The 15,075-nt window shown below is 41.5% G+C and overlaps 1 protein-coding gene across 4 annotated transcripts in view; it reads left to right on the top strand.

Moving 5' to 3' along the window:
* LOC105487952 (cytokine dependent hematopoietic cell linker) overlaps nt 1-15,075 on the top strand; it is a 246,312-nt gene that overhangs the window by 179,782 nt on the left and 51,455 nt on the right. For all 4 annotated transcript variants that reach the window (XM_071093866.1, XM_011751612.2, XM_071093865.1 and 1 more), the window contains exons 9-11: nt 10,914-10,939; nt 11,153-11,172; nt 12,572-12,682. In XM_071093866.1, coding sequence (XP_070949967.1) covers nt 10,914-10,939; nt 11,153-11,172; nt 12,572-12,682 — 157 coding nt within the window. The remainder of the gene's footprint in view (nt 1-10,913; nt 10,940-11,152; nt 11,173-12,571; nt 12,683-15,075) is intronic.

The following is a 15,075-nucleotide window of genomic DNA, read 5'->3' on the forward strand; positions in this document are numbered from 1 at the left end:
ACTACAAAAATACGAGCGTTTTGTAAAGCAGACTTCAGTGAAAGCAAGGCTCAGAGAGGTTGAGGCTTTTGCAGGTGGGGCAGGTTGTATAGAAGACTTCTTCAAGAAGAGTTACTTTATGTACAGCATCCTCGCCTAGATTTCCATCACTGATGGTTCCCCATTACCATCCAGAGCTCTAAGGTACCATATCTAGAACAAGGCTGGAAGGAGGGAAATTAATATGAATGCCCCCCCATTTTCGGATCAGACATCTTGCCGAAAAATGCTTGGATGATTTATGTGTTTATTACAAAATTCTGTATTTTTGATGCAAACACATTCTCAGATAATTTATTCACTCTCACAAAAATGTCATAAAAAAACATATCGGTTGATTCAGTAATGGCAGAATTTTATGGTGATATTTTTCATCAAGTTGAGCAGTTATAGATTTATGTTAATGTACATTTTATGTCATTTTTCTTGCAATCATATTCTGACATTATCTGTAAACTGTCAGATTTCAAGAACTTATCTTCCCTAAAGCTTGACTTTTTGTTTTTCATTCCTAAAAATAGGTAAAAGTTTATTTGGAGGCAAAGTATTTAGAATACAAGTTGTGTGTGACAAACCACTAGCATTAACCATAGATCTAGAAGAAATCATCTTAGTTTCAGATAGGGATAGCTATAATTTTCAAATACAGTGTGGCTTATTTTTCTAGAGAAACCAAAGTTGAGAATAAAGGAAGCTAAATTGCATTTTCTCTTTGCTGTAGATGTGAACCAAGCACAAACTCTAAGCCAATTTCCTTTGAGGTGACAAGCATACATATACAAGAATGAATTTATAAAGAAATACAATACGCCTCCAAGAAAAGAAAAAAAAGAGAGAGAATTATGCATAGGCTAGTGAACCTGTATATCCAGAAACACAAGCTGATTGAAAGAAGCAAAGTAGAATTCCACAAAATGCCATCAAAAGACCTTTATACTAGTTTGCTTTTAGACAAGTTTAGATGCTGAAGAAATTAGAATCAGAAATGAGTTTAATCTGGGTCAATTCCCTCATTTTACATAAGGAAGCTTAGCAAGGGAAGTGGCTTGCTCAAGGCCATCAGCAAGTAGTCACAAGACCAGAGCCAAGGTTTATTCCACTATGGTAATGTTGCCAGGGTTTTCTGTGTTTGCCAGTGTATAAAATGCATTCTGCAAACTCTCCCTCTCATTTGGTAACCAACATCCCATTCATCCAGACTATACAAAGAGCAGAGCCAGAGTGAGTTGATAGATGATACTGCTCCCTAGTGGCAGAACTTGGCAACACACAATATTGCAATAATGATGAAATTTGGTATTTTCTATCCTTTGCAGAAATAACACGCCTGAGGTTGCAGAATTCATCAGAAACAAATGTAATATTATTCCCCTACCATTTTACATGTAAATGTATTTCAGCCACAACACATGGCTCAAAAGCAACAGAGACATTGATATAATGCTCATTCAAAGTTAACATTATTAACTTCATGAAATCATTCATTAATTGAACTACAGAACAGTATTTTGTCTCACCACCACACAAGAAAAATAATACAGTTCAGAGAAAAGGAAAGGAATCTGTAACTGCTTGATGTAACAAATTTATTTTCTGATAGAGAAATATAAAGTAGGTAGAAACAGGAGACTGAAGAACAAGGTATTTAATAAAGGAAGCTCCAGAAAATTTATATCTCCCAAATAATAATTCCCCAACAGAATTGCAATGTACAAGAACTGCCTTTTACATAGGCAAAATATGGCCTTCCCCATGAAACCATTTCAAAACGGCTTGAAGTACATGCATAATGAAAAGCACTTTTTATTTTCCTTGTAATGTTGGGGTGTTCACTGGAATCAACCACCCCAGTTTGCTCTGGATGGAGGGGTTCTTCAGAAGTAGGACATTCCAAATTAAAACCAGAGACATCTGGGGTAAACTGGGACAAGCGGCCTCTATACCTGCATGTCTTATGTGCAAGCCAGCAGAATGGAGGCGTTATTTAAAAGTTTTAAAATAGAAGCATCTCCACAATCCAGCCCCTCCTTGAAACTGAGGCATAGCATCCCTCACAGATAATTGAGTTGGTCAAGAGCCTCACCACCTTCCCAGGAAGCACACCCTACCTTTAAGAAGCCCCAGTTCTTTACTTTCAGCTAAATATGAGGAACAATGTCTTCCTACAACATCCTCCCATTGGTCCTTGCTCTAAGATGAAATGAATGAAGCTCCAAGTAGCTCAAAGTACAGTTATCTGAAATTAATTAGGTGAGATGTTGAGAATCATATTAAATAAAAGGGAAGGCCAAGCACGGTGGCTCACACCTGTAATCCCAGCATTTCGGGAGGCCGAGGCAGGCGGATCATCTGAGGTTAGGAGTTTGAGACTAGCCTGGCCAACATGGTGACACCCCATCTCTACTAAAAATACAAAAAAATTAGCTGGGCGTGATGATGTGCACATGTAGTCCCAGCTACTTGGGAGGCTGAGGCAGGAGAATTGCCTGAGCCTGGGAGGCAGAGGTTGCAGTGAGCCGAGATTGCGCCACTGCACTCCAGTCTGGGCAACAGAGCAAGACTCCGTATCAGAAAAAAAAAAAAATAAAATAAAATAAATAAAAGGGAAACTCTGGATGCACTAATCTTGAGAAACACTGAGTTAAACAAATATAAACAGATCTCTTTACTGCCCAAGTTTTTAGAGCATTGTGGATCTCCAAAACGGGGATATGGCATGGAGCATTGTAACTTAAGTGTCCATGGAACCTGTTTTTTCTTGGATCACATTCTTTGGCCCATGCTCCTTAGAACACATTTTAGAAAAGCCTAGATTGACTCATATATTAGTTTCATTTCTAGGTTCACAGTACATTTCCTATTCTAAGTAGTTTCTCGGGGGTTATAAATGATCCATTGTTTGGGACGGATATTCCTCAGTCTATGAAAGCCACATCTACAGGCGGCTTGTGAACGTAAATGCTTCCGCCCCTGCATGCTCTCCCCTCCCCTTCCTGCCAGTCCCTGGGGAAGGGATGGACAGTGATAAGCTTGCCCTCTCTCTTCTCTACTTAGTTTTTCTAATGCCATATCCTACATCAAAATGTGAAGAAAAAGCCATTAATAATAAACATGAAATTGGTATAGTAAAAGCTGCTTGTATGGAAAGGATAGAGAAGATTATAATGCAGGATGAAAATGGGCACACATGTAACCCCCTGAAGGGTTCTTCCTGCATACTGCATAAAGAGAGACCAGGGCACTGCCATAGAGAAAGAGTTTAATAGACACGAGGCTGGCCACACCACGTGGGAGATGTTCATACTCAAATCATCTCATTCAAAACTCACAGGTTAGGGGTTTTCAAAGGCAGTTTGGGGGAAGGGATGGGAGGGCAGGTAACAAGTGCTTGCTGCTGATTGGCTGGGGTGGAGATGAAATCATAGGGGTTTGAAGCTGTCTTCCAGTAGGTGAATTGCTTCTGGGTGGGGCCACAGGAAAGGGGCTGGCGGTAAGGTGGACACATTGGGTTTAGCTGGAACCATGGATGTCAGACATGCGTGCAAAAAACCGGGAAAGATATCTTCAAAGGTCAATCGACAATAGTGGTGTTATTTTCAGGAATAACTGGGGAAATTGCATGTCTTACAACCTCGGGAATAATGGCTGACAATCGTTTATGTCTGCGCCTTAGCTGGACTCAGGCTGTTCTCATCCCCCCAGCCTGATGGCTTCCCATTAGCTTTACAAAAGTGGTTGACTTTTGGGCAAGGCCTATTATTATTTAAATTATAGCCTGAAAGTCTTCCAAAGTTAGCTTTGCCCAATAGCCCAGGAGTAATTAAGGGAAAGACAAGATGGGGCGTGAGTTAACTTAGCTTACTATTAATATAATAATTCTCGCCCCCCTCACGCCTCTAATCCCAGCACTTTGGGAGGCTGAGGCGGGTGGATCACAAGGTCAGGAGATCGAGACCATCCTGGCTAACACGGAGAAACCCCGTCTCTACTAAAAAATTAAAAAGTACAAAAAATTAGCCCGGCGTGCTGACGCAAGCCTGTAATCCCAGCTACTCGGGAGGCTGAGGCAGGAGAATTGCTTGAACCTGGGAGGCGGAGGTTGCAGTGAGCCGACATCACGCCACTGCACTCCAGCCTGGGTGACAGAGTGAGACTCAGTCTTAAAAAAAAAAAAAAAAAAATTAAAATTCTCTCACTGATATAATCTTTGCAAAGGCAGTTTCACATAGAGATCAAAGATGCAGACACACAGAGTGAGGTTAAGAGCAGAAAATGTATAAGCAAAAGAAAGCGAATAGCTCTCTGCTATGGAGAGGAGCCCCAGACAAATGGGTTGCTGATCCACAGTGAAACAGGGGGTTTTATAGATGAGCTAGTGGGGAGGCAGTGTCTGAGCTACACAGGGCATGAAAAAACCAGTTAGGACCAGGTTTGCCATCTACATAGGGTGCGAACCTCTGGCAGCCCCACCTCAATCTTTTTTTTTTTTTTTGAGACGGAGTCTCGCTCTGTCACCCAGGCTGGAGTGCAGTGGTGTGATCTCAGCTCACTGCAAGCTCCGCCTCCCGGGTTCACGCCATTCTCCTGCCTCAATCTTCTTATGCAGATGGGTTCTCAGCCTGAGCTTTTCCATGCTGCCCATTTCTTTCTTACTATACATGTGCTGACGAAAAAGGGGAGACGAAGATTCCATGGCAGACATGCCTGGCCCCAAGGCAGCCCTTTTTTCTTGGTATAGCTGCAGGCCTCCCCACCACACCCCCTGCAAGCTTCCGACTTCCTTATCTATGTTTGCAGCTCGATCTTTCAGGCTGCCCTTTGTTGGAAAAGAAATGATTTCTTGGGCTGTTTTTTTTTTTAGAAAGGAAGTTCTGCTGGGGACTCTTTTGTCCTCACTATCTGCCTAAATAATTTCTTTCTATTTCCTATATCAGATGCATAGCAAATATTTGTCAAATTAAATCTGCAATTTAGCCCATTTTAATAGTTCATTGGATAAGCATTACCTCTTAGTATGGTGTCCTAGGAGCACCTGGAGATGAGCCCGTGGCCTCAGTCACACATTCATATTAGGTAGGGGCCTGTGGAGAGGCAAGTCGAGAAGCCTGGGTGACTTCTGGCCCCCTCTGTCCCTTTCTGAGTTTAGGCATATCATATTCCTTCGCTGGGCCTTAATATCCCATCCGTAGAAACACAGTAGAATCAGTGGTCCAGCATTTTGTGAATTTAAGGATATGATTCATACATACAAATCCAGCCACTCCACTGCCCACATCATCCCCTCCTCTCCCTTCCTCCATTCCCTGAGGCACCGAGATCAGGGGAAAAGATACCTCCCAGGCTTGTTTTGGAAAAATGTTCCTATCCCACATCGCTCACTAACCCCAGCATGAAAGCAGTTGAAGTACACGTCCCTCAGAAAATGCATTTTCCGACTTTCTTTGAGGAGCTGTTAGAGCAGGCAGGTTTCTCTCACATCCTTGGCTTTGCCTAACTTAATTCCTTCCCGTCGCAATCTAAACAATGGTTTCGGCAATGTACTGCTGCGATTAATTTCTGAAAGTTTCAGCAGACTTGGAGAGGTTTCTCAAACCGGCCTTGCCAAATACACATTTTTAGCCACTTGGAGTGTAAGTTGCTTCTTTGGACTCTCCCATAAATAATCATCAGGACACCATATCCTAATGGTTTGCTTTCATAAATCATAAAGCTCTTAGACACAATAAAATTTTTGATTGAGACCAAGTTTATCCAATTTTACAAAGTCTGCATCTCTAATTACAGAACATTATACTTATGTTCTATTTCTGAAAGTATTGATTTGCATGATTGTATTTCATAGTTAAAGGGTATTACAGCCGGGGGTGGTGGCTCATGCCTGTAACCTCAGCACTTTTGGAGGCTGAGATCAGTGGATCATTTGAGCCCAGGAGTTTGAGATGACTCAGGAGCCTGAGCAACATGGTAAAACCCCATCTCTACAGAAAAAAAAAAAAAAAAAAACTTAGCCGGGCATGGTGGTGCACACCTGTAATCCCAGTTACTTGGGAGACTGAGGCAGGAATCAAGAAACAGAGGTTGCAGTGAGCTAAGACCACACCACTACACTCCAGCGTGGGCAACAGAGCCAGACTTGGTCTCAAAAAAAGGGCGGGGGGTGTTGCATATATTTACCACAAATTGAACAGTAGCTAAGTGAAAAACAAATACAGAAGTCCTCCTTATCCTCAGTTTCACTTTCCACAGTTTCAGTTACCCACGGTCAACTGAGGTCTGAAAATATCAAGTGGAAAATTCCAGAAATACATAATACATAAATGTTAATTTGCACGCTGTTTCTGAGCGGCATGATGAAATCCTGAGCGGTCCCACTGGAATCACTTCTTTGTCCAGTGTTTCCGTTGCGCTGTGTCCAAACCACCTGTGAGTTGCTCAGCAGCCGTCCAGCCCATCAGATCCGCTGAATCGCAGCGCTTGGGTTCCAGTCACCCTTACTCTACCTAATAATGGTTCCAAAGTGCAAGAGTAGTGATGCTGACAGTTCTGATTTGCCAAAGAAAAGATGTAAAGCGATTCCTTTAAGTGAAAAGGTAGAAGTTCTCAACTTGAAAAGGAAAGAAAAAATATTGTATGCTGAGGTTACTGGGATCTAAAATAAAAATGAATCTTCTATCCGTGAAATTGGGAAGAAGGAAAAAAAAGTGTGCTTGTTTTGCTGTCACGTATCACCTTTATCATAGGTCTGTATATTTAGGAAAAGCATAGGATATACAGGGTTTATTACTATCCTCGGTTTCAGACATCCATCATGAGTCTTGGAACATTTTGACTTAGGATAAGCGGGAGGCCACTGTAACTTAAGTGTACGTTTATGTAACTTTTTGTTTGTTTGTTTTTTTGTTTGTTTTTTTAGACTGAGTCTCGCTCTGTCGCCCAGGCTGGAGTGCAGTGGCCGGATCTCGGCTCACTGAAAGCTCCGCCTCCCGGGTTCACGCCGTTCTCCTGCCTCAGCCTCCCGAGTAGCTGGGACTACAGGTGCCCGCCAGCACGCCTGGCTAATTTTTTTGTATTTTTTATTAGAGACGGAGTTTCACCGTGTTAGCCAGGATGGTTTTGATCTCCTGACCCCGTGAGCCACTGCACCCAGCCTATGTAATGTATTTTTAATAATGGTTGTATCTAAAGCCGGTTCACAGAATTCCTGAAAGCTTAACAACCATCCATTGCAAGCTGGCACCAGCCACTCCAAAGAACGATCTCTTAACTCTTTTTCCTTCTCCAAGAGGCCTTACTTTAACCCTCCCAGAACACGGTGATATTGACAATGTCTTCATGGTTTCACCATACTAGGTTGTGGTGGAAACAGTTAAACTAAGGTCCATCGGATTCTGCAACCATGCTATGCCCACCTCAGTACAATACTTCCCCCAAAGTAGTTACTTTGTGAGATCTGTCCTGAGACTGCAAAGCAAATGAGTCTCTGGGCAAATGGTGCTGATTACACCTTATGACCACCAGGTGGCGAGCATGCCGGGCTTCTCCAAGAGTAAACTGGAGATGGGGAAGACTTCAAACAACTGTTTGGGTTCTCTTGTTTGACAGGTAGAGAACTTTCCCTAGCATTTTAGAATATTTGTGTACTTCATTCGGAGGGCAAATTCCCACTTTCCCTCTAATTTTTCATACTATAATAATAGTAGTAACTGCAGCTGTGCATTAAGAACCATGCCTTGAAGTTCATCAATTCATTTATTCCACACATGAATTTTCATGAATTATAAATAAGCACTTCTTACTTCTCCAGATGGGGAAATTCATTCACTCCTCATTCCATTTGTTTATTTCTAAACATTTATTAAGCACTTGCCATGATCCTGCCCATAGTATGAACAGAATCAAGATTCAATCTTAACAAATTCAGCTCCAAAGCTCACCCTCCTTTAAATATCACAAATACTTGAGTTATTATTGCTTTATTAAATAAGGCCCCCAGATTTTAAGAAACTTGCTGGAATTATCTGAATTACCATCAAAGCCGTAAAATGGTAAACAAGTTACTTTGCTTGTTCAATCCAGTTTCTTTCACTTGCAAAGTTCTTTAAGTTCACCTTGACTTCTTACTTTGAAGGATTGCGGTTAGCTAAGCAATGATTAAGTGAAGCTCATGGTATCAACACTTGCCAGTCGGCATATTTGATGCGGCTGAAAGCCCTGTGGATTTTTGTAACTATTTGCTGATATTATCCTACAAAGGCATCTTAAAAGGGAGGGAGGAATTCACAGAATCTTTATGTTACAAAATCTTTATGAGAACAGGAAGAGGGACCTGAGCTAGCACATTAGCACAGTCAGCCTCCTCGCCACTTAGTGTCCCGCATCATCTTAGCAATCCTCAGAGTCCCCGCCAGCAAGAAGGCTCTCATTACATGCGCCGCTTTGTTCTTGGGCTTAATTTCAAGTATTCTGTGTTAAGCAACAGAAAATGAACTGACACCACCTGAGGACTTTTGCCCTTGCTATTTTCCTCTGTCAGGAATCCCTTTCCCAAGATATCCACATGACATGCTCCCTGGCTGTCCTCAGGCCTCTGATTTCATCCCCTAACCACAGATGCCTCCTCAGACCAGCCTAAAACATGGTAGCCCCGGCTCCTACTCTCCGTGCCCTGCTGTCCTCCAATCTGCTTTATTTTCTGCATAGCGCTTGTCATCACCTGTGAATGTTTATTTATACTTTTGTTTATGTATTTCCTAGCTCCTGCCACTGGAATGTAAGTTTCATGGGAATAGCAACTTTATTTGTTGGTATTACACTCCCAACACCTACATCAATTCATATATTAAAAATGAGTCCATGCCTGACACATACTACGTGCTCAATAGTAAATCAATGAAATGAAAGAAGACAGATGTCCTAATCTACACTCACAACCCCTGAAGCAAACTGGATAGTTATCTTGAAAACCATAAATGGAATTTTCCTATTAAATTACAGGAACTCAGTCTCTTTATTGAATTCTTTTTCCGGTGAATTGAATTGATCCCCAATAGATATAGTGAAAAAAGACCACTTGGAAAGCCAGCATCTAGTTTTGCAGGAAAAGTCATCAACCCAGGCAACAAGATGGTCCACCAGGGAGCTCTGGAGGTGAAGCCAATAAACAATAACATGAAAGGAAATTAATTTTATGTTTTCTAATTTTGTGCCTTAAGCAAGCATCATGTGTCCTAAGCTTTTTTGTGATTTCCTTGAAATAGTCAAAGATCTAATGTTAACTAGATTGCTGCTGTTGTTGAAGGACATCCTGGGTCATATTTTGGGTTTTCACAATGCCAAGGACATCAATTATTTCTGTATGCAATCAGCATACGGAATTCATAAAAAGAAGTGAATCCTACCTATTTCAAAAGTGTTTTTCAAAAATGAAAACAGAAAGGAAGAATGGTAATTTTATTCTTATTCTTTGAAGTAATTATTTTAGATATGGAAGAGCCATTAAAATCATACAGACCAGTTTGTGCTGTGTTGCATTGTGTTGTGTCGTGTTGTGTTGTGTTGTTGTTGTGCCAGTTGGACTTTTCACCAAGAGGAATCTAAAGAGGAGGTGCAGTGGAAAGTGGGCTGAAGTTAAGCCCTTAATGACATGGGGTGGTGAACCGGTAACCAGTCCCCCTGCGTCCAGGCACCAAAGGACTTTCAGGGGAGAGCACAGGGGGTTCTTCAGCACATGGTTAAAAATCACTGATTTAGCCCAACCTCCTTGTCTCACAGATGAAGAAAGCAAAGGAGGCTCAGTGCGAAGCCACCCAGCCAGTATCCAGTGGAGGTTTAAGTCTCCTGTAACAAGAGATAGACATTTTCTCACTGATTCCGCAACAGCTTTATAAAATAGCATTTATTACACCACGCCCATTTTTAGAGATAATCAAACATTGCTTTTCCAAGGAGCCTTCTTCTGACAACCCAGACTAACTTATGTCTCCCACATATTCATTTAATACTTTGTCCTTCTCTACTTGAAATCCTTATCAGATTGTTCATGATGCCTCAGTGCAGATCTACCCGCTAAGGTATAAACCCTATGGCAACAGGGTCAGTGCCAGCCATCTTCACGGTCACATCGCCAGAGCCAGAAGCTTGGCCTGTGAACACCCCAACTAGGAGGACCTTGACAGGAAGGATCGAATTGTATTTGTCTTTTTACCCCAGTGCCTGGTACTGTGTTTAGCTCAGAGTAGAAGCTCAATAATTACATTGAGTCGAATTATGGAAATAAAACAACCTAAAGTTCAGACAAATCTGCTCCAGGCTCCACTTGGGCTTTTTGTAGGGTTAATTGGCCTTGAGAAATTATCCCATGTAGTTTGTCCTTAGTTTTTTTTCATCCATAACATAAAGAAGTTGGATTCTGGGGGTCTTCAGAAATTATTCAATTTTGAAAAATCTGTGATGCTATTTTCCTCTGCTTGGAAATACCCCATGAAGGTGGTAGGCAGGAAATTGAATAGTGTATGTACACACACACACACATTAGGTTTAAACAGGAATCAGTGGTTTCAAGGGGACCATAAGAGTCACAGGACGTGCAATGAAATCTTCATTCTACGATTTACTCGTTGGGTGAGTGCAGGTGAGATATTTAACTTCCCTGTGTGTCAGTTTCTTCATTAACAGAACAAGGCTGAGGATTTAATAAGACCACATAACTAAAGTGTTTGGCATTATTCTGGGTATCTCATATGATCTCAACAAATATTAACTGACATTATCACCAATATTATTACAAATCAAAATGATTTTCATGTAAGTGTGTATAAAATCAATGCTTGATGACATTTTCCATAAATTCACTGGTATTCCTTCTTATGTTTTAGGAGACACATCCATAAGAAAGAACAAGGTAGGATAAATCATGAAAATGCATTTGTTATTCATTATTTACTTTAGAAGCCTAGAGATACAGACAATGCAAAATTTCAGATATCTCTTGAAAAATATATCCTATAAGTCTGGTCACAATTTGTAATTTCTATTTGTAAATCAAAAAACTGTTAACCATTGGCTCTGCTCATAGAACAATAAACTTAATTTAGGTTTCTCTTTTCTTTTTCAGATTCCTTTACCACCTCCTCGGTAAGACACTTTAAAATAGCATTTTATTTCGCTATACACTGAAATAATTTGTGCCAGCATCTGAAAAAGAGAAACACAAACATTTGACATTGAAAATCTAATATGATTTCAGAGTAAGAGCTGGATATAGAAAAAAAAACTAATATGAGGTATTCAATGAACAAGATTAAACAAGCCTTCATTCATCTATTTAATCATTTATTCATTCATTCACAGTTTTCTATTCAATATACCTTCACTCATTATTTCTTGATGAATGTATTCCTCCCCTGTTTCTTTCTATTCCTCTCCTTTCTTTCAGTACAGAAATCTGCTGGATGATATTGCTGGGTATACTACTGGCAGGCCTAGATTCATATGAAAATGGGATATGCCCTCAGGGAACTTACAACATATTAAGTATATATTCATGTGATATATATATACACACACACATATATGATACATATATAAATACTATTACATTTATACATATCTGTGGAGAAAAGAGCAACAGGCAGCTGCAGAGGCTCTGAGTGACTGGCCACTCTTGTTGCTCTATCTGGGACCCCTGAGCACCTCTGCCATAGCATGCATTACATACTCTGCCAATCATTTCTTCACCTCTCTGTCTTCCCTGCTAGAGGGAAGCAGCTTGAACCAAAAATCTACCAAAATACCTGATATACTTTATGAACAAATGAGTGAATGGGTGAATAAAATATGAGTGAGGCATTCACTGACTTTCAAACATTTACATATATATATATGTGTGTGTATATATATATATTTTATATATATATTTTTTTTTTTGAGACAGTCTGGCTCTGTTGCCCAGGCTGGAGTAGAGTAGCGTGATCTCAGCTCACTGCAACCTCTGCCTCCAGGGCTCAAGTGATTCTCCTGCCTCAGTCTTGTGAGTAGCTGGGATTACAGGTGCATGCCACCGTGACTGGCTAATTTTTGCTTTTTAGTAGAAACGGACTTTTGCCATGTTGGCCAGGCTGGTCTTGAATTTTTGAGCTCAGGTGATCCACCCACCTCAGCCCCCAGAGTGCTGGGATTACAGGCGTGAGCCACCGTGCCCAGCCACTTTTTAAAATATTTATTTGGGTAGTACTAAAAACTCAGATCTGCCAGTCTGGGATGAATGGAAGGCTGTTATCATTTTCTCCACAGGTCTCCTAAAGCCAAAACAGTCGCACTATGGAGGAGCACGTTGACTCCCTATAGAAAATTATATCACGCCCTTTAGAAAACAGTGCCAGACCTGACCAGTCTGCTCTGTAGTTAGCATCCAAAAACTAGCATTTTCAACCCAAAGCTGGGGACACGGAGGGCAGAGCAGTGTGGATTCAGGCCTGAGGCATCACTGCTGCAGCAAACCTTCTCAGGAATCCTACTGCGACTCTCCACACAGGCCTCTCATCACACTTCCGAAGCAGTACCAGCCCTTGCCCCCTGAGCCGGAGAGCTGCAGGCCACCTTTAGCTCAGAGACACACCTTTCTGGAAGTCCAGAGAATGCCCAGGTGAGTCATCATCATTAATGGTGAAATGACCAGCAAGAGTGTGGGTGTGGGGAAGGGGACAAGGAAAACCAACCAAAGTACCTGTCAGAGCAGGCTCCCTAATGGGTGGGGAGTGTTTTGGTCCATTCAAAGACATAACCAAGACTGGGTAATTTGTAAAGAAAAAAGTTTTAATTGACCCACAGTTTCACATGGCTGGGAAGCCTCACGAAACTGACAACCATGGTGGAGGGGGAAGCAGGCATGTCTTAGGTGGCAGCAGGTGACAGAGCCTGTGTCCAAAGCAAACGGAGAAGAGCCCCTTATAAAACCATCAGATCTCATGAGAACACATGCAGTAACATGAGAACAGCATAAGGGAAACCACCGCATGATCCAGTCACCTCCCACCAGGTCTCTGCCTCAACACCTGGGGATTACAATTAAAGATGAGCTTTGGGTGGGGACACAAAGCCTAACCATGTCAGGGAGGAACCAGTTATACCTAGAGGAAAATAGTCCTAGAAACCTGTGTTTTGATTCTTTGCAGGAAATACCGCTTCTCTGTAAGAAAATGAGTTATTGAAAGAATTGCTCACTTGTGGCCTGAATTAGTTTATAAAGAAAATGTCAAATGCCAGAACAGAATCAGCATATTTTATGTAAGAACTGAAAGGGGATTCAGATTATTCCAGGACCAATATTGGCCCCCAGCTTCCCATTACCCAGGCTGGAGAAATATAACCATGCTTGAAAACTCTTTTGTCAAAAACATTATTGCCTTTATGAAAAATAAATATAATAAACCATCCCTCTGGTATTAAGCACTGATGACGGCTCCTTGTTCCCAAAAGTGTGGGACATTTGGCAGCTGGTGCTAATCACAGAATGCGACAAACTCGAGTGAGCATATTTCATTTGCCCAAAAGAGTTTAAATTTCCAAAATTACCTTATTTTGAAAGTCAGAAAAGAGATTAGCATTTCCTTCTTGTTTCTGCATAGAATGAAGGATGCTTTCTTATTTGTCATCCTTCTTCAAGCTTGCATCAGCAGTGTGGGGCACAGGCATTATTTAGTGAGAAAGCATTTCTCATGGATACAGAAACTCAGGATATCAGGCTCATTTTGAGCTTCTATGGGAAACCCGTTCATCACTGATTCTAATGGGGACCATTAAATAGCCTGAAATGTCATTCCTCCTTCTGTGGCGAATGTCTCTTCACCATGTCCTCCACTATAGCCCCACACAAGCATAAGTTTTCCAAGAAACACCTTCCTTGTTGTCTTTCCCATGGAGTGCCCTCTCTTTTCTGTCCCCCTTTCAACTGCCATGGCAGCGTGGGAAGGAATAGAGGCTCTCAAGTATAGATTCAAATGGTTTGCCTTTGTATTAGTTCTCACATTGCTATAAAGAAATATCTCAGACTGGGTAATTTATAATGAAAAGAGATTTGATTGGCTTACAATTCCATAGGCTGCACAGGAAGCATGATTCTGGCATGTGCTCAGCTTCTGGAGAAGCCTCAGGAAACTTACAATCACGGCAGAAGGCAAAGGGGAAACAGGCTTGTCTTACATGGCAGGAGCAACAGAGTGAGGGGGGAGCTGCTACACTCCTTTAAACAACCAGATGTGGCGATAACTCACTATCATGAGAACAGCACTGAGGGGATGGTGCTAAATCGTTCATGAAGGATCCACCCTCGTGATCCAATCATCTCCCACCTGCAAAAGTGAGGATTACACTTCAACGTGAGATTTGGGTGGGGACACAGATCCAAACTATGTCAGGGTTGAAATTTAGATTCTACTTGTCATGAATGATGGATCTGGGGAAGTGATTCTAAATTATGGGTGACTTTATCCTCCCTCTCCCCATTGGACAGTTAGCAATGTTTGGAGACATTTTTGGTTGCAGCATCTTGAAAAAGCGATGCTACTGGCTGCTAGAGAGTAGAGGCCAGGGAGGCTGCTAAGCATCCTACAGTGCACGGGACTGCGCCACAACAGAGAATAACCTTAAAAGGTTAATATTGCAAAGGTTGAAAAACTTTGCCCTAACACTTCTAGCAAAGTACTGAACTTTTTCCAAGCCCAAGGTTTTACTCTGCAGTAAAGAACAGATAATATTAATATCTACCACCTACCTCATGGGCTAAGGTGAGAATTAAATGAGGTGATTCCTATAAATTGCTTAACAATGCTTGCCCAGTACCTATTTTTAACCAACATTTATTGCACTTTTATTACCTTGGGCCCATTTGTACCTATGTTACCCCATATAATATAACAAGTTAACAAGTCGTTTCTTCTACCCCAGGAAGGGGTGGAGGAGGAACTGACTCATTTCAGCACCCATATAACCTGGTACAGTGCCTGAAATATAGTAGATGTTGGATAAATATAAATTTCC

The sequence above is a fragment of the Macaca nemestrina genome, chromosome 3 (genome assembly GCF_043159975.1).
Source record: "Macaca nemestrina isolate mMacNem1 chromosome 3, mMacNem.hap1, whole genome shotgun sequence".
Taxonomy (NCBI): domain Eukaryota; kingdom Metazoa; phylum Chordata; class Mammalia; order Primates; family Cercopithecidae; genus Macaca; species Macaca nemestrina.